The 25,684-nt window shown below is 50.8% G+C and overlaps 1 protein-coding gene and 1 pseudogene across 1 annotated transcript; one reads left to right on the top strand and one right to left on the bottom strand.

Moving 5' to 3' along the window:
- The first annotated feature begins 1,037 nt into the window (after positions 1–1,037).
- LOC140280161 (CLOCK-interacting pacemaker-like) lies at positions 1,038–13,791 on the top strand. The gene is made up of 4 exons (XM_072375446.1): positions 1,038–1,259; positions 10,756–10,947; positions 11,045–11,178; positions 12,364–13,791. Exons 2-4 carry the CDS (start codon positions 10,761–10,763, stop codon positions 13,498–13,500), a joined length of 1,458 nt encoding a protein of 485 aa, XP_072231547.1. The 5' UTR covers positions 1,038–1,259; positions 10,756–10,760; the 3' UTR covers positions 13,501–13,791.
- Positions 13,792–15,929: 2,138 nt separating this feature from the next.
- LOC140280286 (uncharacterized) lies at positions 15,930–23,001 on the bottom strand (annotated as a pseudogene).
- Positions 23,002–25,684: the final 2,683 nt, after the last annotated feature.

The raw sequence follows: 25,684 nt of genomic DNA, 5'->3' as shown, positions 1-25,684 counted from the left end.
TATTTTTTACTTCTGAGTAATAAAAATGTCTTAAATCCATTGTTCAATTAAAGTAAATCCAGGTTATAATCTTTCAGATCCAATATTTTAAGTACTTTTGTGAGTGAAATGATCAGTTTCTGTGCATTCTGACTGTTTCATGGAGATAAAAAGGTGGTGATGAACATATTTAACACAGAAAGTGATACAGTAATTATTACATGTATTGCATATTAATATATGTTTACATAGAAGGAGAAGTGAGCTTATTTCTGAATGAGACCATAAATGTTTCCATGTATTTAATACATATATATATTAAAAATATCTAATATTTATATGATAGTAGATTTATATCAAATAGAAATATATTTACTAAACGTATGTTCTTCTTTTTCGATTTAAAACACTGAATCATAGAGTTATAGTCCACTTTTTTCCAGCTTGTGTAACTGCTGAAGGGGGGGGGGTGATTAGATTTCAGAGTTAACTATGACAACTATTACTTTTTCACATTTAAATTCAGAGTAGACCTTTGGTTTGGAAGAAAAATAACAGCTCCGCAGCTCCGGCGGTGTTATGTAAGCAGGTAGCACGCGCGTGGGAGCCTCCTGCTGCCTTCCTCCTTTCTCAAGGGCTCGTGTGCTGCCGGCCAGCGGCCACGCGCCGACGCGCAGCTCACATGTTGCTGCACGCATCCTCAGTCAGCTGTGCTGATTACGTAAAGAATAAGAATGCTGCTCAGTTTGATAAAGGGCAGACCTTCATGATCACTGCAGATTAAACCACATGATGCATTCAGTTCAGAGTGTGTGCGCGCGCGCGCGTGTGTGTGGGGGGGCACTGATGATTATGCTAATTTAATTGATCTAACCTATCCCCCGCAACACAACGCGTGGCTCCTTCTGCCGTCACTGAAAGCAACGCGCACTGAGAGGAACACAACCCTCACATGGCCTTTCTGACGTCACCACAGAAACACGTGTCCCGGCGCTGTGTGACGCGACCACACAGCAGTTTCGCTGACGACGCACACGTTGTCATTGGGAGAATGGGCGTGGCCAGCGAATGAACATGACGGAAGCTTTAAGCCTGGTCCTCCACCATCACACCCATTCACTTTCTGATCTGTCTGGAAAGGGAAAAATGCGTGTGTGTGACTCCAGAAAGAGTTGGTCTTGATTGTGTGGTTGAAGCCTGGACTGCACGAGGTTTTGCACCGTTGCTGTGGAGATGCTGCCACAGTGTTTTCTGTCATCCTGAAGAGAACGCACTGACAGGTGAGGACGCCGTTCACACTCTGACTTTAAAAGCTGCTCAACTTTTTCTGCTCTTCATCGTGTGGGACAGACCGGCTGGTCTTCACTTTGTGTTGCTGACATTTAATGGGACTGTCAGGAGGATTTATAGCAGGCACATGTTTTCCACTTGACAGCAGCAACAGTAGTTACATAACAGTGTTGGGGTGAGAGTTTTCACACCGTCTGATTAGGTTTCTGCTGCAGCTTCATGTGCGGTTACACCGGAGAAAATCCCACAGCTCGGTCTGAGCTTTCATGGTGTCCAATGGATCTCCAAAAGATTTCTAGCCTTAGAGAGCAGCTAACTTCCTGTGTGACCTTTCCTTGACTCCTGTGCTGGAGAACAGCCACAGATGAGCTTCATCATACTGAATGGGATAAAAACTCACACCATTCTCTCACCTTTATGATTTCACCACCAAGAACCGACATGATCGCACTTTGCATGTTGATAAGAACTAGAATTCTTTAAAAGGCAGAGTTCGACTTAAATTCCACGGCTTTGTCAGCACAGATACAGACTGCAGCATGACTGAACGATAGCGTGTGTTGTGTAATAGTATGACAACAAATACTTGTGTGGTCAAAACACAAACCATATATGGCAACCGAAACAAAACCAGCGATGTTTTCCCATGTGACCTGCCTGTCTCCTGCCCTCAATATATACAGAATGTGGTCAGAAACATGATTATTGGGCATAAAAGAAGACCTTAGAGAAGCAGAGTCTCTCCATAGTAAAAATACATAGAGGAATCTGCAAAAAAGTGTCAAAATATTGTGGAGCAATTTCAGAAAAACGTTCCTCAGTGCAACTGTTCCTCCACCTACAGTTAAAGATTCAGGAAAAATGGAGGTATCTCTGTGTGCTTGGCAAAGGACACGGAGGAAAATCAATACTGGTTGCACGTGATCTTTGGACTCTTTGGCAGCTCTGCATTAAAAACAGACCGGATTCTGTCCTGGAAGACTTCAGGGACTCACTGTCTGTGAACACAGCTCAGCGTAACATCCACAGCTCACAGCTCACAGTAACATCCACAGCTCACAGCTCACTGTAACATCCACAGCTCACAGCTCACTGTAACATCCACAGTTCACAGCTCACTGTAACATCCACAGCTCACAGCTCACTGTAACATCCACAGCTCACTGTAACATCCACAGCTCACAGCTCACTGTAACATCCACAGCTCACAGCTCACAGTAACATCCACAGCTCACAGCTCACTGTAACATCCACAGCTCACAGCTCACTGTAACATCCACAGCTCACAGCTCACAGTAACATCCACAGCTCACAGTAACATCCACAGCTCACTGTAACATCCACAGCTCACAGCTCACTGTAACATCCACAGCTCACAGTAACATCCACAGCTCACAGTAACATCCACAGCTCACAGTAACATCCACAGCTCACTGTAACATCCACAGCTCACTGTAACATCCACAGCTCACAGCTCACTGTAACATCCACAGCTCACAGTAACATCCACAGCTCACTGTAACATCCACAGCTCACAGCTCACTGTAACATCCACAGCTCACAGTAACATCCACAGCTCACTGTAACATCCACAGCTCACAGCTCACAGTAACATCCACAGCTCACAGCTCACTGTAACATCCACAGCTCACAGTAACATCCACAGCTCACAGTAACATCCACAGCTCACAGCTCACTGTAACATCCACAGCTCACAGTAACATCCACAGCTCACTGTAACATCCACAGCTCACAGTAACATCCACAGCTCACAGCTCACTGTAACATCCACAGCTCACAGTAACATCCACAGCTCACTGTAACATCCACAGCTCACAGCTCACTGTAACATCCACAGCTCACAGTAACATCCACAGCTCACAGCTCACTGTAACATCCACAGCTCACTGTAACATCCACAGCTCACTGTAACATCCACAGCTCACAGCTCACAGTAACATCCACAGCTCACAGTAACATCCACAGCTCACTGTAACATCCACAGCTCACAGCTCACTGTAACATCCACAGCTCACTGTAACATCCACAGCTCACTGTAACATCCACAGCTCACTGTAACATCCACAGCTCACAGCTCACTGTAACATCCACAGCTCACAGCTCACAGTAACATCCACAGCTCACAGCTCACAGTAACATCCACAGCTCACAGCTCACAGTAACATCCACAGCTCACTGTAACATCCACAGCTCACTGTAACATCCACAGCTCACAGCTCACAGTAACATCCACAGCTCACAGTAACATCCACAGCTCACTGTAACATCCACAGCTCACAGCTCACTGTAACATCCACAGCTCACTGTAACATCCACAGCTCACTGTAACATCCACAGCTCACTGTAACATCCACAGCTCACAGCTCACTGTAACATCCACAGCTCACAGTAACATCCACAGCTCACTGTAACATCCACAGCTCACTGTAACATCCACAGCTCACTGTAACATCCACAGCTCACAGCTCACAGTAATATCCACAGCTCACTGTAACATCCACAGCTCACTGTAACATCCACAGCTCACTGTAACATCCACAGCTCACTGTAACATCCACAGCTCACTGTAACATCCACAGCTCACAGCTCACTGTAACATCCACAGCTCACAGCTCACTGTAACATCCACAGCTCACTGTAACATCCACAGCTCACTGTAACATCCACAGCTCACAGCTCACAGTAACATCCACAGCTCACTGTAACATCCACAGCTCACTGTAACATCCACAGCTCACTGTAACATCCACAGCTCACTGTAACATCCACAGCTCACAGCTCACAGTAACATCCACAGCTCACTGTAACATCCACAGCTCACAGTAACATCCACAGCTCACTGTAACTTCCACAGCTCACAGCTCACAGTAATATCCACAGCTCACTGTAACATCCACAGCTCAGTGTAACATCCACAGCTCACAGCTCACAGTAATATCCACAGCTCACAGCTCACAGTAACATCCACAGCTCACAGTAATATCCACAGCTCACTGTAACATCCACAGCTCAGTGTAACATCCACAGCTCACAGCTCACAGTAACATCCACAGCTCACAGCTCACAGTAACATCCACAGCTCACTGTAACATCCACAGCTCACTGTAACATCCACAGCTCACAGTAACATCCACAGCTCACAGCTCACAGTAACATCCACAGTTCACTGTAACATCCACAGCTCACTGTAACATCCACAGCTCAGTGTAACATCCACAGCTCACTGTAACATCCACAGCTCAGTGTAACATCCACAGCTCACTGTAACATCCACAGCTCACAGCTCACAGTAACATCCACAGCTCACAGTAATATCCACAGCTCACTGTAACATCCACAGCTCAGTGTAACATCCACAGCTCACAGCTCACAGTAACATCCACAGCTCACAGCTCACAGTAACATCCACAGCTCACTGTAACATCCACAGCTCACTGTAACATCCACAGCTCACAGTAACATCCACAGCTCACAGCTCACAGTAACATCCACAGTTCACTGTAACATCCACAGCTCACTGTAACATCCACAGCTCACTGTAACATCCACACCTCAGTGTAACATCCACAGCTCACTGTAACATCCACAGCTCACTGTAACATCCACAGCTCACAGCTCACAGTAACATCCACAGCTCACTGTAACATCCACAGCTCACAGCTCACTGTAACATCCACAGCTCACTGTAACATCCACAGCTCACAGTAACATCCACAGCTCACAGCTCACAGTAACATCCACAGCTCACTGTAACATCCACAGCTCACAGCTCACAGTAACATCCACAGCTCACTGTAACATCCACAGCTCACAGCTCACTGTAACATCCACAGCTCACAGCTCACAGTAACATCCACAGCTCACTGTAACATCCACAGCTCACTGTAACATCCACAGCTCACAGCTCACAGTAACATCCACAGCTCACAGCTCACAGTAACATCCACAGCTCAGTGTAACATCCACAGCTCACTGTAACATCCACAGCTCACTGTAACATCCACAGCTCACAGCTCACAGTAACATCCACAGCTCACAGCTCACTGTAACATCCACAGCTCAGTGTAACATCCACAGCTCACTGTAACATCCACAGCTCACTGTAACATCCACAGCTCAGTGTAACATCCACAGCTCACTGTAACATCCACAGCTCACTGTAACATCCACAGCTCACAGCTCACAGTAACATCCACAGCTCACTGTAACATCCACAGCTCACTGTAACATCCACAGCTCACAGTAACATCCACAGCTCACTGTAACATCCACAGCTCACAGTAACATCCACAGCTCACTGTAACATCCACAGCTCACTGTAACATCCACAGCTCACAGCTCACAGTAACATCCACAGCTCACTGTAACATCCACAGCTCACAGTAACATCCACAGCTCACAGCTCACAGTAACATCCACAGCTCACTGTAACATCCACAGCTCACTGTAACATCCACAGCTCACAGCTCACAGTAACATCCACAGCTCACTGTAACATCCACAGCTCACAGCTCACAGTAACATCCACAGCTCACTGTAACATCCACAGCTCACAGCTCACTGTAACATCCACAGCTCACAGCTCACAGTAACATCCACAGCTCACTGTAACATCCACAGCTCAGTGTAACATCCACAGCTCACTGTAACATCCACAGCTCACAGCTCACTGTAACATCCACAGCTCACTGTAACATCCACAGCTCACTGTAACATCCACAGCTCACAGCTCACAGTAACATCCACAGCTCACAGCTCACAGTAACATCCACAGCTCACAGCTCACTGTAACATCCACAGCTCAATGTAACATCCACAGCTCACAGTAACATCCACAGCTCACAGTAACATCCACAGCTCACAGCTCACAGTAACATCCACAGCTCACTGTAACATCCACAGCTCACAGCTCACAGCTCACAGTAACATCCACAGCTCACTGTAACATCCACAGCTCACAGCTCACAGTAACATCCACAGCTCACAGCTCACAGTAACATCCACAGCTCACTGTAACATCCACAGCTCACTGTAACATCCACAGCTCACAGTAACATCCACAGCTCACAGCTCACAGTAACATCCACAGCTCACAGTAACATCCACAGCTCACAGCTCACTGTAACATCCACAGCTCACTGTAACATCCACAGCTCACTGTAACATCCACAGCTCACAGTAACATCCACAGCTCACAGTAACATCCACAGCTCACAGCTCACAGTAACATCCACAGCTCACTGTAACATCCACAGCTCACTGTAACATCCACAGCTCACTGTAACATCCACAGCTCACAGTAACATCCACAGCTCACAGCTCACAGTAACATCCACAGCTCACTGTAACATCCACAGCTCACAGCTCACTGTAACATCCACAGCTCACTGTAACATCCACAGCTCACTGTAACATCCACAGCTCACTGTAACATCCACAGCTCACAGCTCACAGTAACATCCACAGCTCACAGCTCACTGTAACATCCACAGCTCACTGTAACATCCACAGCTCACTGTAACATCCACAGCTCACAGCTCACTGTAACATCCACAGCTCACAGCTCACTGTAACATCCACAGCTCACAGCTCACAGTAACATCCACAGCTCACAGTAACATCCACAGCTCACTGTAACATCCACAGCTCACTGTAACATCCACAGCTCACAGCTCACTGTAACATCCACAGCTCACAGTAACATCCACAGCTCACAGCTCACTGTAACATCCACAGCTCACTGTAACATCCACAGCTCACAGCTCACAGTAACATCCACAGCTCACTGTAACATCCACAGCTCACAGCTCACAGTAACATCCACAGCTCACAGTAACATCCACAGCTCACTGTAACATCCACAGCTCACAGCTCACAGTAACATCCACAGCTCACTGTAACATCCACAGCTCACAGCTCACTGTAACATCCACAGCTCACAGTAATATCCACAGCTCACTGTAACATCCACAGCTCAGTGTAACATCCACAGCTCACTGTAACATCCACAGCTCACAGCTCACAGTAACATCCACAGCTCACAGCTCACAGTAACATCCACAGCTCACTGTAACATCCACAGCTCACAGCTCACAGTAACATCCACAGCTCACAGCTCACTGTAACATCCACAGCTCACTGTAACATCCACAGCTCACAGCTCACAGTAACATCCACAGCTCACTGTAACATCCACAGCTCACAGCTCACTGTAACATCCACAGCTCACAGTAACATCCACAGCTCACAGTAACATCCACAGCTCACAGTAACATCCACAGCTCACTGTAACATCCACAGCTCACAGCTCACAGTAACATCCACAGCTCACAGCTCACTGTAACATCCACAGCTCACTGTAACATCCACAGCTCACTGTAACATCCACAGCTCACAGCTCACTGTAACATCCACAGCTCACTGTAACATCCACAGCTCACTGTAACATCCACAGCTCACAGCTCACTGTAACATCCACAGCTCACTGTAACATCCACAGCTCACTGTAACATCCACAGCTCACAGCTCACTGTAACATCCACAGCTCACAGCTCACTGTAACATCCACAGCTCACTGTAACATCCACAGCTCACAGCTCAGTGTAACATCCACAGCTCACTGTAACATCCACAGCTCACAGCTCACAGTAACATCCACAGCTCACAGCTCACTGTAACATCCACAGCTCACAGCTCACTGTAACATCCACAGCTCACAGCTCACTGTAACATCCACAGCTCACAGCTCAGTGTAACATCCACAGCTCAGTGTAACATCCACAGCTCACAGTAACATTCACAGCTCACTGTAACATCCACAGCTCACAGCTCACTGTAACATCCACAGCTCACAGCTCACAGTAACATCCACAGCTCAGTGTAACATCAGGCTGTTAAATAAGTAGGAGATGCTACACTTTGGTAAACGAGGACCTGTCCCAACTTTGTATCGTTGGCATCAAATTCAGTGAATGAATGAAACAGTAAAATGTCTCACATATCAACACGTGATATATTTTCTATGTTCTATTTTGAATCAAATATTGGTTGAGACTTACAAACCGATGCATTCTGTTTTTAATACACATAATTGATAACAGGATGCCCCCCAACCTTTTGGAACTGGTGTTATATGGGTCACCTCAAAGGTTGCTGTGTTGGGATAGTGGATACATTTATGTCATGTGGTGTATTGGGGATGGTCGCTTTCAAACTGCCTGTGTGGATGATGCAGGAAGAACTCTGCTGACACAGACTTAGTCGAACACAGAAACATTTATCTTCAACCAGGTCCGTATCAGAATTACAGAATGATGCATCAGGTCTGGAGAGAGGTGTCAAGCCTGGATTCCCTAAAATCTCTGCCTTACTGAGGGTCTTCGTTAAGTAGAATCTGCAGTTTTTAGTGACCTTGAAGATGTTTCATGTTCCCATCACTGAGAAGCCCAGACATGGTGTTTGCGTAACTTTGAGCCTATTCTTGGACAGACTTACTGGGGAGTATGTTATTCTCAAAATGTCCTGATTTATACCCATAACTCCCTTACACAGATGGCAATTAACAGACTTCTTATCATTTTCCCAAGGCAGCTTTGCACAGGTGGTAAACATCAGACACTTCAGTCATTATCTCAAAAATACCAAGGCTCGTTTTCTCAAGATAATGGGTTCATATATTGTGTTAGTTTGGCCTCCCAAAGTTCCTTTAACCATACAGTGGGACTGCCTGAAAGCTGCGGATTCATCAGGGTGCAGGGGCAGCAGCACGGGGGCTCCGGCAGCAGGGGATCCATGTGGAGATGCCAGAGAAAGAGAGCTGCATCAGCAGCGGAGTGCACCGTGGAAACGAGTGGGATCACGAGTGGATATGATGGGATGGCCCAAAGAACGCCTACAGCAGCTCCAGCTCGTGTTGGGAAGTTCGGCTCCTTTTACTGAATCGGATCTTTTGCTCTAGAACAGTAAATTGCACAAATCTTTTTTGGAGTCATTTCGTTCATTTCTCCAGCAGGTGGCGCTGTAGCCCCACTGTGGGCGTTGCACAAAAAGGCCACGATTCAGAACACTTAACACTGAAGGCAACATAGTTTGCTTCAGCTGAGCTGATAAAGTACAAAACACAAAACGCCACAAACAATAATAATAAAAGATCAGTTCAACAACAGAAACTGAAACTTCGACAACAGAAACCGGAATGAACAGCGTACAAGAACAGACAAGAGTTCGAGAAAAAGTCTCGATTTATGAAGCAGGACCTAAAGCAGCCAAACTATTTGCCCGACGGCTGAGAAAACAAGAAGCAGACAGTACCATCTGTAAGGAACCCGGAAACAAATCAACTGAAACACCACCCAGAAGAAATAAAAGCTATTTTCTCAAATGATCACCAACAACTATACACTAAATCTTCTGAAGCTATAGTTGAAGACATGAGAAACTTTCTGAATAATTTAGACTTACCGAGCATTGGCAAAATACAGAATGAAGTTATTACAACAGAAATGACTCCGGAGATGAATGCAACTAACAACTCCAAACCAGATAAGACCCCAGGCAGTGATAGCCCCCCCCCCCCCCTATTGAAGACATTCAATTGGATTAAAGATGTAGGTAAAATATAACAGTAATGGGGAAAGATGGGGAATATAGTAGTAACTATAGACCTATTTCATTTCGGAATATAAGCTGTACACATCGATAACTGCGAAAAGACTTCAGCAGCTTCTCCCAGATTTAACTGACGAAGACCAGACTGGATTTATTAAAACTCGTCAAAGGCACGATAATATCAGAAGGACCTTAAGATACAAAAGGAAAATAAAGCTGCAGTACTGCTAAGCCTTGATGGACAATGATAAAAATGACTCGTGCTACGTCTGAGGGAAGGTTTATTAGAGAAAAGATGGCAGAAGTGGACGTTTTATCAGGGGAAAGTATAAGGTTACTGATATGTTGTGAGTAAACTATGTAGAAGACCACTATTAGGAAGGGAAGAAATGTCTTCCTGTATTAATGTATCGTCCCATAAGCCATATTCTTTACACTTTATTTATTTCTTTGTTCTCTCCTACTCTTTACTTTGTTTGCTATTATGTTCAATTGTGTGCATTTGTACTAGCTTAAAAACTTAATAAAAGATTAAGTGATGATCAACAAGGAAATAAAGAGCAGACAGTGACCAGGGGCCTCATGTACAAAGGGTGCGTCTGCATAAAGGTGGCGTTCGCACTTTTTCCCATCAACCATCAGCCGTATCAGAACGAATGACCGTGGAAATGTGCGGCGCCTCACGCCACCTTCAGGGCTGTCGCACGCACTTTTCTACAGCTGCTGATTCTTTGGCGACACTTGGTCCTAATCCCATTAGGCACGTTTCATCGTGTTATTTTCGTCACCCTTTTGAGTAAATAACCAGCAGATGTGTCTTTAATGCTTTGAACTGAGTGTTTGTTCTCTTGTTCTCAGCTGTGATGCCGAAGGAACAGCCTCAGTGTGGGGAGAGCACCGCTCAGAGCAACTCCAAGAATGCCAAGGAGAAGAGTAACTGTGCCACCCTGCGGACCTGTCAGGCTGCCAGCCACAGGGAGCTGTCTGCAGCCCATTACATGAGCAAGCATGTGCTGTGCTGGGACTCTGAGAAGGACTCCGGATACTCAGGTGAGCTTGGTGGGTCTGACCATGGCTCAGACCACAGGGACACCTTGATTTTATTCACAAACATGCAGTGAATGAATCTAACTACTCTGTCCCTCAGAGGCTGGCTCTGATGATCAGCACAGCAGCAAGAGTCAGCCTTTCAAAGCAAGCAGCAAAAGCTCCAACAACATCACGACTGCTTACGAGGAACTTCCCCCCATTTATGTCCTCAAACACCTGCTGGTGAAGCCGGTGAGATACTCACTGCCACATCAACTGTTGAAGTGCAACATCACCCTGATCAGTGTTTTAGAACAGCTCCATTCTCTGTCAGAGGGTCCAAGTCCAGTTAGATTTCAGCATGACTCCAGAAATGACGGCTTTACCCTGAGTGCTTTCAGAACTTATCGAACACATGTTGTGTGTCTTTTAAAGTATTCATCACACATGAAAACCTTTTTTTTCCAACCGTTTATTGCAAGAAAACAAAACATCCCTAAATATATTATATTTAGAAAGTAGAAGCACGTTTAAAGTTGGATATCAGCGACACACTCAGAAATATTTGTTCTGTTCCGTTGTCCATAATGTAGGACACTGATTGTTGCAGTTTTTCAGAGGAATCTGAGTCCATTCCTGCTGAACCCCAGATTTCAGGGTCTGGTTCTCCTCTTCATGATGCTCCAACATCTGCAGCAGGAGACAGATGTGGACTGCAGGCAGGCAGCCGAGCTCACACACTCTGTGTGTCTGAAGCTGAAGGAGGTCTGGCATCGTCCTGCTGAAATAACCACGGACCTGCCCAAATACGTTGAATCGATCCCATGACAGCAGAAAGTGCCTCAGCAGTCTAAAGGATCATATGAAGTAGTGTTGCTTTGTTCATTTAGAGTGCATAAGTACGAAGGTAAATGACATCTCTTCAGGGGACCTTTTCCTTTCCGAACCAATGAATAGTGGTTTTCTGGCCCTGATACCAGAACATTTAGAAGAATCTGGTATACTAGATGCCATTGATGTCTAAAAGAAAGAGGGTCCATTACCATCAAATTACAACCAGAAGCCTGGAAGCATTTTCTTGATTGGACTTAAAGTTCATGTACTATGCTTCTGTATTCCACACACTTTAAAGTAAAGGAAAGGAAATGATGCAAAACAGCCACATTTTACCAAAAACAACCACATTTAAGTTTTAATTAAAGTGCTGGCGGGTTAAAAGTGCCTCTTATTTGCTGAGATTTGTTCCATAAATGTTATTCTGATGATGAACTTTTATTAGAACCTCTCTTTACGTTAAGGTCTCCATGCTTATTGGTGTCATTGCAATAATCGTTTTGAACCTGCTGGTTGTCCCTTTGTGACGTAATTCTCTTTCCTTCTTGTGCTCTCTTTCTCATACAAACACATAAACCTGCTCACAACCTCCTGGTGATACAGCCGGGACCAGAACAGCTGCTGCATGGCCCCCTTTCATGGGCTGGAGATTGGCAGAGCCTCAGCAGTGGCAAAGCCCCCACTCAGCTTGTGCTGATCCAGCAGCCGGTGATGCCTGCTCCCTCCTCTTCCACCGTGACTTCTTCATCCTGTCAGGCTTCACGACAAGCTCATGTAAAAAAAGCCGGCAGTCGCAGCAGCCACTTGCACAGCAGTAAGAACTCATACTTACCCATCCTGAACTCTTATCCTCGCATCGCCCCCCACCCCAGAAAGGATATCTGTGAGGGTAAGGAGGCTTTGCGGGTTCAGGGAGGTAAAGAGAGTGAAGGTCAGAGCCAGAGGAAGAGGGTGCGCACTGAGGAGGAGAAGAGGGAGGTGGTCTCTACCATCGGCTCCCTCCCAAGGCCCGAGCATCTGCAGCAGCTGGAGGGCAGAGAAGGCCACAGTTCCTCCCCCAGCACCCAACACCAGGCCCAGCGCTGTCTGCAGAACTCACTCTCTGTCAGCTTAGACTCACCTTCCAGCTCCCAGACTCCATCGCCGCCCTCCTCCTCCACCTCCTCTTCATCCTGCTCCCCTCCCTCCTCATCTCCCTCATCTTCAACAGTTCACGGTCCACATCGTGCGGTTCCGGACAGCACGTCCACTCGCCAACGCCGTTTCCTCAACACAGCAGAGATCCTCAACCAATCGGGCCTGCTGGCCATCACGCTGCGGACCAAGGAGCTGCTGAGGCAGAACTCCAGCACAGAGAGAGAAATCCTTCAGCTCCGTCAGCACACCCATCTGCTGTGCAACATCGCACAGGCCAGCCAAAGTAGCTTCAGCCACGACCCGCACAGCCTAAACAGACTCTTCCAGGACATGAACGGATCTGGTTCCTACCCAGATTTAGACTTACATCACCTGAAAACACTGGGCAGCAGCCACCAGCACGGCAGGGTTAGAGATGAGGACGGTACAGAGGGGGAGAACCACATAAAAGCCACTAAGATAGACAGCAGCTCGCCCCCCGTTGTGTCATTGCACAGCAGAGATGATGGAAACTCCCCCCCCTCCCCGCTGTTTGCCCCCTCTCCAGACACAGAGGAAACATTTACCAGCTGTGCCCTGGAACCTGTATCTACCTCCCTCTAAGTTTCTTTTCTATTTGATTAGTTTCTCCAGCAGAATAAATCACTTCATGCCAGAGATGATGTGCTTTCTCTGGTTCTTCAGCTTTTCTAGAATCATCTCAACTCAGCTTTGAAAAGTCTTTCTATTTCTAATTCTATGCCAATAAAGACAAAATGTTTCCATTCAAAGTCTTCAGACTGAGTTAAAACAGAATTCTTTAGACCAAGTGTACAGAACAGCGACGTTTAGATGGGATGTAAGTTGTTATAATGAAAAAAACTGATGCACAATAAAAGCAGGAAACTAAACTCTTATCTTTGTTATTCAAAGCAGCATCATTCCCAGGACTGACCTCTACTTCAAGTTGTTTCTCATTATTTGCATACGTTACCACAGTTATGATGATGAGTACGACTGATGCTATGGTTTGAGTTGAAAATCAACAGTAATTGTAACTGAATTTAAAGTAAAAACACTTTTGTGGTGAAGCTCAGGTGTGTGATGTCTTTAGTAAGATCTGATGCCACATGATGCAGTTTTATAAAAGTTTATGCATCCCATGGTCAGGGAAGAGAGCAGCCTCTGTCCCTCTGTCACTGTTTTACTCGGTATGTTAGTGAGTGAGGTGCAGACAGGGCAAAGTGACCATCCTGCATCAGTTTATGGGACAGCCTACCTATGGCAGCTGGCATTGCATCCTGTACTTTTGCATGATTTCCAGTCACCAGTTAACCTGACAGCATGTTTTTGGATGGTGGGAGGAAGCCGGAGTACCGGAGAGAACCAATGCACCCATGGGAGAACATGCAGCCTCCACACAGGAAGGCCACAGCTGGGAGTTGGACCAGGAACCCTCTGCTATGAGGCGACGGTGCTGACCACCACAGCACCGTGAACCACAGCTTCCACTCTCTACTAAATGATTTAGATTTAGGTAGATTTAGGTAGAAACTTGCCTTTATTTTCAAACCAGTTCTACCAGCTGTTAGTCAGTTGTGGACGGTTGAAGCCATTTTTCCTACTGAATATCTGTTTTTCCATGTGAAGTGCTAGAGATGGACTCCTGTCCTTCAGGACCCTGAAAATGAACTAAAACTGTTGAAGTGACTGATATCTCCCTTTATGAGCACAGAAACACACAGATTGTAGTTTATTCTGATAAAGTTCCACATGTAATGTGCTGCTGCCAACAAGAGGATGAAAGGAGGTTTGATTCAACAGTTCCTTTAATTACTGTCACTGCAGGAGTTCTGCAGGGTGCACCTGTATAAACTGTCAGTGTCATGGACAGGTGAAGAGAAAATTCCACAGCTGTGACAGAAAAAGGATTCTAACCTGAAGGTGAGTCTCACTCTGAAATGTAGCCGTGATGGTGTACAGCAGAAAGGAGTTTGACAATGAATGCTCAGAAATGATCAAACCCTTTTGGAGCCCTTAAACTACCAGAAGCGGGTTCAGAGGTGGGCTCTGAGGCGGGCTCGGGGGCGGGTTCAAAGACGGATTCAGAGGCTCTGAGGCGGGATCAAAGACGGATTCAGAGGCGGGATCAAAGACGGATTCAGAGGCGGGATCAAAGACGGATTCAGAGGCGGGATCAAAGATGGATTCAGAGGCGGGTTCAAAGACGGGTTCAAAGACGGGTTAAGAGGCGGGTTCAAAGATGGATTCAGAGGCGGGTTCAGAGGCGGGTTCAAAGAAGAACTCGGGGGCGGGTTCAAAGACGGGTTCAGAGGCGGGTTCAGAGGCGGGTTCAGAGGCGGGTTCAGAGGCGGGTTCAGAGGCGGGTTCAAAGACGGGTTCAGAGGCTCTGAGGCGGGTTCAAAGACGGATTCAGAGGCTCTGAGGCGGGATCAAAGACGGATTCAGAGGCTCTGAGGCGGGATCAAAGACGGATTCAGAGGCGGGATCAAAGACGGATTCAGAGGCGGGATCAAAGACGGATTCAGAGGCGGGTTCAAAGATGGGTTCAGAGGCGGGTTCAGAGGCGGGTTCAAAGGAGAACTCGGGGGCGGGTTCAAAGACGGATTCAGAGGCTCTGAGGCGGGTTCAAAGACGGATTCAGAGGCTCTGAGGCGGGATCAAAGACGGATTCAGAGGCGGGATCAAAGACGGATTCAGAGGCGGGATCAAAGACGGATTCAGAGGCGGGATCAAAGATGGATTCAGAGGCGGTTTCAAAGATGGGTTCAGAGGCGGGTTCAGAGGCGGGTTCAAAGACGGGTTCAAAGACGGGTTAAGAGGCTCTGAGGCGGGTTCAAAGATGGATTCAGAGGCGGGTTCAGAGGCGGGTTCAAAGGAGAACTCGGGGGCGGGTTCAAAGACGGGTTCAGAGGCGGGTTCAGAGGCGGGTTCAGAGGCGGGTTCAGAGGCGGGTTCAAAGACGGGTTCAGAGGCTCTGAGGCGGGTTCAAAGACGGATTCAGAGGCTCTGAGGCGGGATCAAAGACAGATTCAGAGGCTCTGAGGCGGGATCAAAGACGGATTCAAAGGCGGGATCAAAGACGGATTCAGAGGCGGGATCAAAGACGGATTCAGAGGCGGGTTCAAAGATGGGTTCAGAGGCGGGTTCAGAGGCGGGTTCAAAGACGGGTTCAAAGACGGGTTAAGAGGCTCTGAGGCGGGTTCAAAGATGGATTCAGAGGCGGGTTCAGAGGCGGGTTCAAAGGAGAACTCGGGGGCGGGTTCAAAGACGGGTTCAGAGGCGGGTTCAGAGGCGGGTTCAGAGGCGGGTTCAAAGACGGGTTCAGAGGCTCTGAGGCGGGTTCAAAGACGGATTCAGAGGCGGGTTCAGAGGCGGGTTCAGAGGCGGGTTCAAAGATGGGTTCAGAGGCGGGTTCAGAGGCGGGTTCAAAGACGGATTCAGAGGCGGGTTCAAAGACGGGTTAAGAGGCGGGTTCAGAGGCGGGTTCAAAGGAGAACTCGGGGGCGGGTTCAAAGTAGGACTCGGGGCGGATTCAAAGGAGAACTCGGGGGCGGGTTCAAAGATGGATTCAGAGGCTCTGAGGCGGGATCAAAGACGGATTCAGAGGCGGGTTCAAAGACGGGTTCAGAGGCGGGTTCAGGGGCTCTGAGGCGGGTTCAGAGGCTCTGAGGCGGGTTCAAAGACGGATTCGGAGGCGGGTTCAAAGACGGGTTCAGAGGCTCTGAGGCGGGTTCAAAGACGGGTTCAGAGGCTCTGAGGCGGGTTCAAAGATGGATTCAGAGGCGGGTTCAAAGACGGGTTCAGAGGCGGGTTCAGAGGCGGGTTCAAAGGAGAACTCGGGGGCGGGTTCAAAGTAGGACTCGGGGGCGGGTTCAAAAGCGGGTTCAAAGGAGAACTCTGAGGCGGGTTCAAAGACGGGTTCAGAGGCTCTGAGGCGGGATCAAAGACGGATTCAGAGGCTCTGAGGCGGGTTCAAAGACGGATTCAGAGGCGGGTTTAAATACGGATTCAGAGGCAGGTTCAAAGACGGGTTCAGAGGCTCTGAGGCGGGTTCAGAGGCTCTGAGGCGGGTTCAAAGACGGATTCGGAGGCGGGTTCAAAGACGGGTTCAGAGGCTCTGAGGCGGGTTCAAAGATGGATTCAGAGGCGGGTTCAAAGACGGGTTCAGAGGCTCTGAGGCGGGTTCAAAGATGGATTCAGAGGCGGGTTCAAAGACGGGTTCAGAGGCGGGTTCAGAGGCGGGTTCAAAGGAGAACTCGGGGGCGGGTTCAAAGTAGGACTCGGGGGCGGGTTCAAAAGCGGGTTCAAAGGAGAACTCTGAGGCGGGTTCAAAGACGGGTTCAGAGGCTCTGAGGCGGGATCAAAGACGGATTCAGAGGCTCTGAGGCGGGTTCAAAGACGGATTCAGAGGCGGGTTTAAATACGGATTCAGAGGCAGGTTCAAAGACGGGTTCAGAGGCTCTGAGGCGGGTTCAGAGGCTCTGAGGCGGGTTCAAAGACGGATTCGGAGGCGGGTTCAAAGACGGGTTCAGAGGCTCTGAGGCGGGTTCAAAGATGGATTCAGAGGCGGGTTCAAAGACGGGTTCAGAGGCTCTGAGGCGGGTTCAAAGATGGATTCAGAGGCGGGTTCAAAGACGGGTTAAGAGGCGGGTTCAAAGATGGGTTCAGAGGCGGGTTCAAACACGGGTTCAGAGGCGGGTTCAAAGGAGAACTCGGGGGCGGGTTCTAAGTAGGACTCGGGGGCGGATTCAAAGGTGAACTCGGGGACGGGTTCAAAGGCGGGCTCAGGGGCGGGTTCAAAAGCGGGTTCAAAGGAGAACTCTGAGGCGGGTTCAAAGACGGGTTCAGAGGCTCTGAGGCGGGATCAAAGACGGATTCAGAGGCGGGTTCAGAGGCTCTGAGGCGGGTTCAGAGGCTCTGAGGCGGGTTCAAAGACGGATTCGGAGGCGGGTTCAAAGACGGGTTCAGAGGCTCTGAGGCGGGTTCAAAGATGGATTCAGAGGCGGGTTCAAAGACGGGTTCAAAGATGGGTTCAGAGGCGGGTTCAGAGGCGGGTTCAAAGACGGGTTCAGAGGTGGGTTCAGAGGCGGGTTCAAAGACGGGTTCAGAGGCGGGTTCAAAGACGGGTTCAGAGGCTCTGAGGCGGGTTCAAAGACGGATTCAGAGGAGGGTTCAAAGACGGGTTAAGAGGCGGGTTCAGAGGCGGGTTCAGAGGCGGGTTCAAAGACGGGTTCAGAGGCTCTGAGGCGGGTTCAAAGACGGATTCAGAGGCGGGTTCAGAGGCGGGTTCAAAGACGGGTTCAGAGGCTCTGAGGCGGGTTCAAAGACGGATTCAGAGGCGGGTTCAAAGATGGGTTAAGAGGCGGGTTCAGAAGCGGGTTCAAAGGAGAACTCGGGGGCGGGTTCAAAGACGGGTTCAGAGGCGGGTTCAGAGGCGGGTTCAGAGGCGGGTTCAAAGACGGGTTCAGAGGCTCTGAGGCGGGTTCAAAGACGGATTCAGAGGCGGGTTCAAAGACGGGTTAAGAGGCGGGTTCAGAGGCGGGTTCAAAGGAGAACTCGGGGGCGGGTTCAAAGTAGGACTCGGGGCGGATTCAAAGGAGAACTCGGGGGCGGGTACAAAGTAGGACTCGGGGGCGGATTCAAAGGTGAACTCGGGGGCGGGTTCAAAGGCGGGCTCGGGGGCGGGTTCAAAAGCGGATTCAAAGGAGAACTCTGAGGCGGGTTCAAAGACGGATTCAGAGGCTCTGAGGCGGGTTCAAAGATGGGTTCAGAGGCGGGTCCAGAGGCGGGTTCAAAGACTGGTTCAGAGGCATGTTCAGAGGCGGGTTCAAAGACGGGTTCAGAGGCTCTGAGGCGGGTTCAAAGACAGATTCAGAGGCGGGTTCAAAGACAGGTTCAGAGGCGGGTTCAGAGGCGGGTTCAGAGGCGGGTTCAGAGGCGGGTTCAAAGACTGGTTCAGAGGCGGGTTCAAAGATGGGTTCAGAGGCGGGTTCAAAGACGGGTTCAGAGGCGGGTTCAGAGGCGGGTTCAGAGGCGGGTTCAAAGACTGATTCAGAGGCGGGTTCAAAGATGGGCTCAGAGGCGGGTTCAAAGACGGGTTCAGAGGCGGGTTCAGAGGCGGGTTCAGAGGCGGGTTCAAACACGGGTTCAGAGGCAGGTTCAGAGGCGGGTTCAAAGACGGGTTCAGAGGCTCTGAGGCGGGTTCAAAGAAGGATTCACAGGCGGGTTCAAAGACGGGTTAAGAGGCGGGTTCAAAGACGGGTCCAGAGGCGGGTTCAAAGGAGAACTCGGGGGCGGGTTCAAAGTAGGACTCGGGGGCGGGTTCAAAGGAGAACTCGGGGGCGGGTTCAAAGGAGAACTCGGGGGCGGGTTCAAAGTAGGACTCGGGGGCGGATTGAAAGGAGAACTCGGGGGCGGGTTCAAAGGAGGACTCGGGGGCGGATTCAAAGGAGAACTCGGGGGCGGGTTCAAAGTAGGACTCGGGTGCGGGTTCAAAGGAGAACTCGGGGGCGGGTTCAAAGTAGGACTCGGGGCGGATTCAAAGGAGAACTCGGGGGCGGGTTCAAAGGAGGACTCGGGGGCGGATTCAAAGGAGAACTCGGGGGCGGGTTCAAAGGCGGGCTCGGGGGCGGGTTCAAAAGCGGGTTCAAAGGAGAACTCTGGGGCGGGTTCAAAGGCGGGCTCGGGGGCGGGTTCAGAGGCGGGTTCAAAGACGGGTTCAGAGGCGGGTTCAGAGGCGGGTTCAAAGACGGGTTCAGAGGCTCTGAGGCGGGTTCAAAGACGGATTCAGAGGCGGGTTCAAAGACGGGTTAAGAGGCGGGTTCAAAGACGGATTCGGAGGCGGGTTCAAAGACGGGTTCAGAGGCTCTGAGGCGGGTTCAAAGATGGATTCAGAGGCGGGTTCAAAGACGGGTTAAGAGGCGGGTTCAAAGATGGGTTCAGAGGCGGGTTCAGAGGCGGGTTCAGAGGTGGGTTCAAAGACGGGTTCAGAGGCTCTGAGGCGGGTTCAAAGACGGATTCAGAGGCGGGTTCAAAGACGGGTTAAGAGGCGGGTTCAGAGGCGGGTTCAGAGGCGGGTTCAAAGACTGGTTAAGAGGCGGGTTCAAAGATGGGTTCAGAGGCGGGTTCAGAGGCGGGTTCAAAGACGGGTTCAGAGGCTCTGAGGCGGGTTCAAAGACGGATTCAGAGGCGGGTTCAAAGATGGGTTAAGAGGCGGGTTCAGAAGCGGGTTCAAAGGAGAACTCGGGGGCGGGTTCAAAGACGGGTTCAGAGGCGGGTTCAGAGGCGGGTTCAGAGGCGGGTTCAAAGACGGGTTCAGAGGCTCTGAGGCGGGTTCAAAGACGGATTCAGAGGCGGGTTCAAAGACGGGTTAAGAGGCGGGTTCAGAGGCAGGTTCAAAGGAGAACTCGGGGGCGGGTTCAAAGTAGGACTCGGGGCGGATTCAAAGGAGAACTCGGGGGCGGGTACAAAGTAGGACTCGGGGGCGGATTCAAAGGTGAACTCGGGGGCGGGTTCAAAGGCGGGCTCGGGGGCGGGTTCAAAAGCGGGTTCAAAGGAGAACTCTGAGGCGGGTTCAAAGACGGATTCAGAGGCTCTGAGGCGGGTTCAAAGACGGGTGAAGAGGCTCTGAGGCGGGATCAAAGACGGATTCAGAGGCGGGTTCAAAGATGGGTTCAGAGGTTGGTCCAGAGGCGGGTTCAAAGACTGGTTCAGAGGCGGGTTCAGAGGCGGGTTCAAAGACGGGTTCAGAGGCTCTGAGGCGGGTTCAAAGACAGATTCAGAGGCGGGTTCAAAGACAGGTTCAGAGGCGGGTTCAGAGGCGGGTTCAGAGGCGGGTTCAGAGGCGGGTTCAAAGACTGGTTCAGAGGCGGGTTCAAAGATGGGTTCAGAGGCGGGTTCAAAGACGGGTTCAGAGGCGGGTTCAGAGGCGGGTTCAGAGGCGGGTTCAAAGACTGGTTCAGAGGCGGGTTCAAAGATGGGTTCAGAGGCGGGTTCAAAGACGGGTTCAGAGGCGGGTTCAGAGGCGGGTTCAGAGGCGGGTTCAAACACGGGTTCAGAGGCAGGTTCAGAGGCGGGTTCAAAGACGGGTTCAGAGGCTCTGAGGCGGGTTCAAAGAAGGATTCACAGGCGGGTTCAAAGACGGGTTAAGAGGCGGGTTCAAAGACGGGTCCAGAGGCGGGTTCAAAGGAGAACTCGGGGGCGGGTTCAAAGTAGGACTCGGGGGCGGGTTCAAAGGAGAACTCGGGGGCGGGTTCAAAGGAGAACTCGGGGGCGGGTTCAAAGTAGGACTCGGGGGCGGATTGAAAGGAGAACTCGGGGGCGGGTTCAAAGGAGGACTCGGGGGCGGATTCAAAGGAGAACTCGGGGGCGGGTTCAAAGTAGGACTCGGGGGCGGGTTCAAAGGAGAACTCGGGGGCGGGTTCAAAGTAGGACTCGGGGGCGGATTGAAAGGAGAACTCGGGGGCGGGTTCAAAGGAGGACTCGGGGGCGGATTCAAAGGAGAACTCGGGGGCGGGTTCAAAGGCGGGCTCGGGGGCGGGTTCAAAAGCGGATTCAAAGGAGAACTCTGGGGCGGGTTCAAAGGCGGGCTCGGGGGCGGGTTCAAAGGCGGGTTCAAAGACGGGTTCAGAGGCTCTGAGGCGGGTTCAAAGATGGATTCAGAGGCGGGTTCAAAGACGGGTTAAGAGGCGGGTTCAAAGATGGGTTCAGAGGCGGGTTCAAACACGGGTTCAGAGGCGGGTTCAAAGGAGAACTCGGGGGCGGGTTCAAAGTAGGACTCGGGGGCGGATTCAAAGGTGAACTCGGGGGCGGGTTCAAAGGCGGGCTCGGGGGCGGGTTCAAAAGCGGGTTCAAAGGAGAACTCTGAGGCGGGTTCAAAGTAGGACTCGGGGGCGGATTCAAAGGAGAACTCGGGGGCGGGTTCTAAGTAGGACTCGGGGCGGATTCAAAGGAGAACTCGGGGGCGGGTTCTAAGTAGGACTCGGGGGCGGATTCAAAGGTGAACTCGGGGGCGGGTTCAAAGGCGGGCTCGGGGGCGGGTTCAAAAGCGGGTTCAAAGGAGAACTCTGAGGCGGGTTCAAAGACGGGTTCAGAGGCTCTGAGGCGGGATCAAAGACGGATTCAGAGGCGGGTTCAGAGGCTCTGAGGCGGGTTCAGAGGCTCTGAGGCGGGTTCAAAGACGGATTCGGAGGCGGGTTCAAAGACGGGTTCAGAGGCTCTGAGGCGGGTTCAAAGATGGATTCAGAGGCGGGTTCAAAGACGGGTTAAGAGGCGGGTTCAAAGATGGGTTCAGAGGCGGGTTCAGAGGCGGGTTCAAAGACGGGTTCAGAGGCGGGTTCAGAGGCGGGTTCAAAGACGGGTTCAGAGGCTCTGAGGCGGGTTCAAAGACGGATTCAGAGGCGGGTTCAAAGACGGGTTAAGAGGCGGGTTCAGAGGCGGGTTCAAAGACGGGTTCAGAGGCTCTGAGGCGGGTTCAAAGACAGATTCAGAGGCGGGTTCAAAGACAGATTCAGAGGCGGGTTCAAAGACAGGTTCAGAGGCGGGTTCAGAGGCGGGTTCAGAGGCGGGTTCAGAGGCGGGTTCAGAGGCGGGTTCAAAGACTGGTTCAGAGGCGGGTTCAAAGATGGGTTCAGAGGCGGGTTCAAAGACGGGTTCAGAGGCGGGTTCAGAGGCGGGTTCAGAGGCGGGTTCAAAGACTGGTTCAGAGGCGGGTTCAAAGATGGGTTCAGAGGCGGGTTCAAAGACGTGTTCAGAGGCGGGTTCAGAGGCGGGTTCAGAGGCGGGTTCAGAGGCGGGTTCAAACACGGGTTCAGAGGCAGGTTCAGAGGCGGGTTCAAAGACGGATTCAGAGGCGGGTTCAAAGATGGGTTCAGAGGCGGGTTCAAAGACGGGTTCAGAGGCGGGTTCAGAGGCGGGTTCAGAGGCGGGTTCAAAGACTGGTTCAGAGGCGGGTTCAAAGATGGGTTCAGAGGCGGGTTCAAAGACGTGTTCAGAGGCGGGTTCAGAGGCGGGTTCAGAGGCGGGTTCAGAGGCGGGTTCAAACACGGGTTCAGAGGCAGGTTCAGAGGCGGGTTCAAAGACGGATTCAGAGGCGGGTTCAAAGACGGGTTAAGAGGCGGGTTCAAAGACGGGTCCAGAGGCGGGTTCAAAGGAGAACTCGGGGGCGGGTTCAAAGTAGGACTCGGGGGCGGGTTCAAAGGAGAACTCGGGGGCGGGTTCAAAGGAGAACTCGGGGGCGGGTTCAAAGTAGGACTCGGGGGCGGATTGAAAGGAGAACTCGGGGGCGGGTTCAAAGGAGGACTCGGGGGCGGATTCAAAGGAGAACTCGGGGGCGGGTTCAAAGTAGGACTCGGGGGCGGGTTCAAAGGAGAACTCGGGGGCGGGTTCAAAGTAGGACTCGGGGGCGGATTGAAAGGAGAACTCGGGGGCGGGTTCAAAGGAGGACTCGGGGGCGGATTCAAAGGAGAACTCGGGGGCGGGTTCAAAGGCGGGCTCGGGGGCGGGTTCAAAAGCGGGTTCAAAGGAGAACTCTGGGGCGGGTTCAAAGGCGGGCTCGGGGGCGGGTTCAAAGGCGGGTTCAAAGGCGGGCTCGGGGGCGGGTCCAAAAGTGGGTTCAAAGGAGAACTCGGGGGCGGGTTCAAAGGCGGGCTCGGGGGCGGGTTCAAAAGCGGCTTCAAAGGAGAACTCGGGGGTGGGTTCAAAGGCGGGTTCAAAGGCGGGTTCAAAGGAGAACTCGGGGGCGGGTTCAAAGGTGGGTTCAAAGGCGGGTTCAAAGGAGAACTCGGGGGCGGGTTCAAAGGCGGGCTCGGGGGCGGGTCCAAAAGCGGGTTCAAAAGAGAACTCGGGGGCGGGTTCAAAGGAGAACTCGGGGGTGTATTCAAAAGTGGCTTCAAAGGAGAACTCGGGGGCGGGTTCAAAGGTGGGTTCAAAGGCGAGTTCAAAGGAGAACTCGGGGGCGGGTTCAAAGGTGGGCTCGGGGGTGGGTCCAAAAGCGGGTTCAAAGGAGTTCTCGGGGGCGGGGTCAAAGGTGGGCTTGGGGGCGGGTTCAAAGGCGGGTTCAAAGGAGAACTCGGGGGCGGATTCAAAGGTGGGTTCAAGACGGGTTCACTCTGAAATGTAGACGTGCTTTTTTGGAGCCCTTAAATGCTCTGAGGCGGGTTCAAAGGCGGGCTCAGAGGTGGGCTCGGGTTCAAAGGAGGGCTCGGGTTCAAATGAGGGCTCGGGGGCGGGTTCAAAGGAGAACTCGGGGGCGGGTTCAAAGGCGGACTCGGAGGCACCTGTAGCTACCCCTTTCATCGAGGCAGGGATAAGTAAAATTGCAGAGGCGAAAATAGATAAAATGTTAGTGCATACTTGAAATTAAGCCATTTGTACTATAACTGGGCTTTCAAAGGCGGGCTCTGAGGCGGGTTCAAAGGCGAACTCGGGTTCAAAGGTAGGCTCTGAGGCTGGTTCAAAGGCGGGCTTAGAGGCGGGCTTGGGTTCAAAGGAGAGCTCGAGGGCGGGTTCAAAGACGGGTTCACTCTGAAATGTACCCGTGCTTTTCTGGAGCCCTTAAACGCTCTGAGGCGGGTTCAAAGGCGGGCTCAGAGGCGGGCTCGGGTTCAAATGAGGGCTCGGGGGCGGGTTCAAAGGCGGGCTCAGAGGCGGGCTCGGGTTCAAATGAGGGCTCGGGGGCGGGTTCAAAGGCGGGCTCGGAGGCGGGCTCGGGTTCAAATGAGGGCTCGGGGGCGGGTTCAAAGGCGGGCTCGGGGGCGGGTTCAAAGGCGGGCTCGGAGGCGGGCTCGGGTTCAAAGGAGGGCTCGGGGGCGGGTTCGAAGGCGGGCTCGGGGGCGGGTTCAAAGGCGGGCTCGGAGGCGGGCTCGGGTTCAAAGGCGGCTCGGAGGTGGGTTCAAAGGTGGGCTCGGAGGCGGGTTCAAAGGTGGGTTCAAAGGCGGGTTCAGAGGCGGGCTCGGATTCAAAGGCGGCTCTGAGACGGGTTCAAAGGCGGACTTGGAGGCGGGCTCAAAGGAGGGCTCGGGGGCGGGCTCGGGTTCAAAGGCGGCTCGGAGGTGGGTTCAAAGGCGGGTTCAAAGGCGGGTTCAAAGGCGGGTTCAAAGGCAGAACCACTCCTTTATAGAGTTGTCTCATTCCCACCTGGTGTCTGTTCCATTTGCACAACAGCAGGAGAAACTGATTCACCATCAGTGTTGCTTCCTAACTGGACAGGTTGGTTTCACAGAAGTGTGATTGACTTGGAGTTAGATGGTGTTGTTTAGGTGTTCCCTTTATTTCTATATTTGAAATATGCAAACTAAGTGAAGCTAAGCTCCCTTTATTTTTATTGTTTTATTATTTATTATTTGTTTTTTTTATTTAAGAACAAACTGGTTCACGAACACAGTTCTTGATTAAAGATTATGAATTAAACTGAATTACATAAATCATTATGAATTAAAGAACTCACAACTGCACAGGCTGCAGTCATAAAACAAGCCATTTGGCGTATTTCTTGTGTTGTACATTATTTCTTCTATTTTCTTACTCCATAAGCCATCGTGGGATGTGTAGGAAAAGTTTAAATAAGCGATAATCCATCAGTTTAATCCATTTTAGATTGATTCATATGGGGAAAATAGTTTCAGTTTGTGAACATTTTGATTTATAAACAGCTATAAACACTTAAAGATGTGCTCCAGGGATGCTGGGAATTGAGCTACGAGAATGTTCCATGTGGTACATGTAAGTAAATCCTTCACAAAGAAAGCTTTATTCAAAGATATACTTTATTTAAAACATGTACTTT

Source organism: Leuresthes tenuis, unplaced genomic scaffold, assembly GCF_036924035.1.
Source record: "Leuresthes tenuis unplaced genomic scaffold, fLeuTen1.0.hap1 SCAF_21, whole genome shotgun sequence".
Taxonomy (NCBI): domain Eukaryota; kingdom Metazoa; phylum Chordata; class Actinopteri; order Atheriniformes; family Atherinopsidae; genus Leuresthes; species Leuresthes tenuis.
This window is presented reverse-complemented; position numbering and strand designations above follow the sequence as displayed.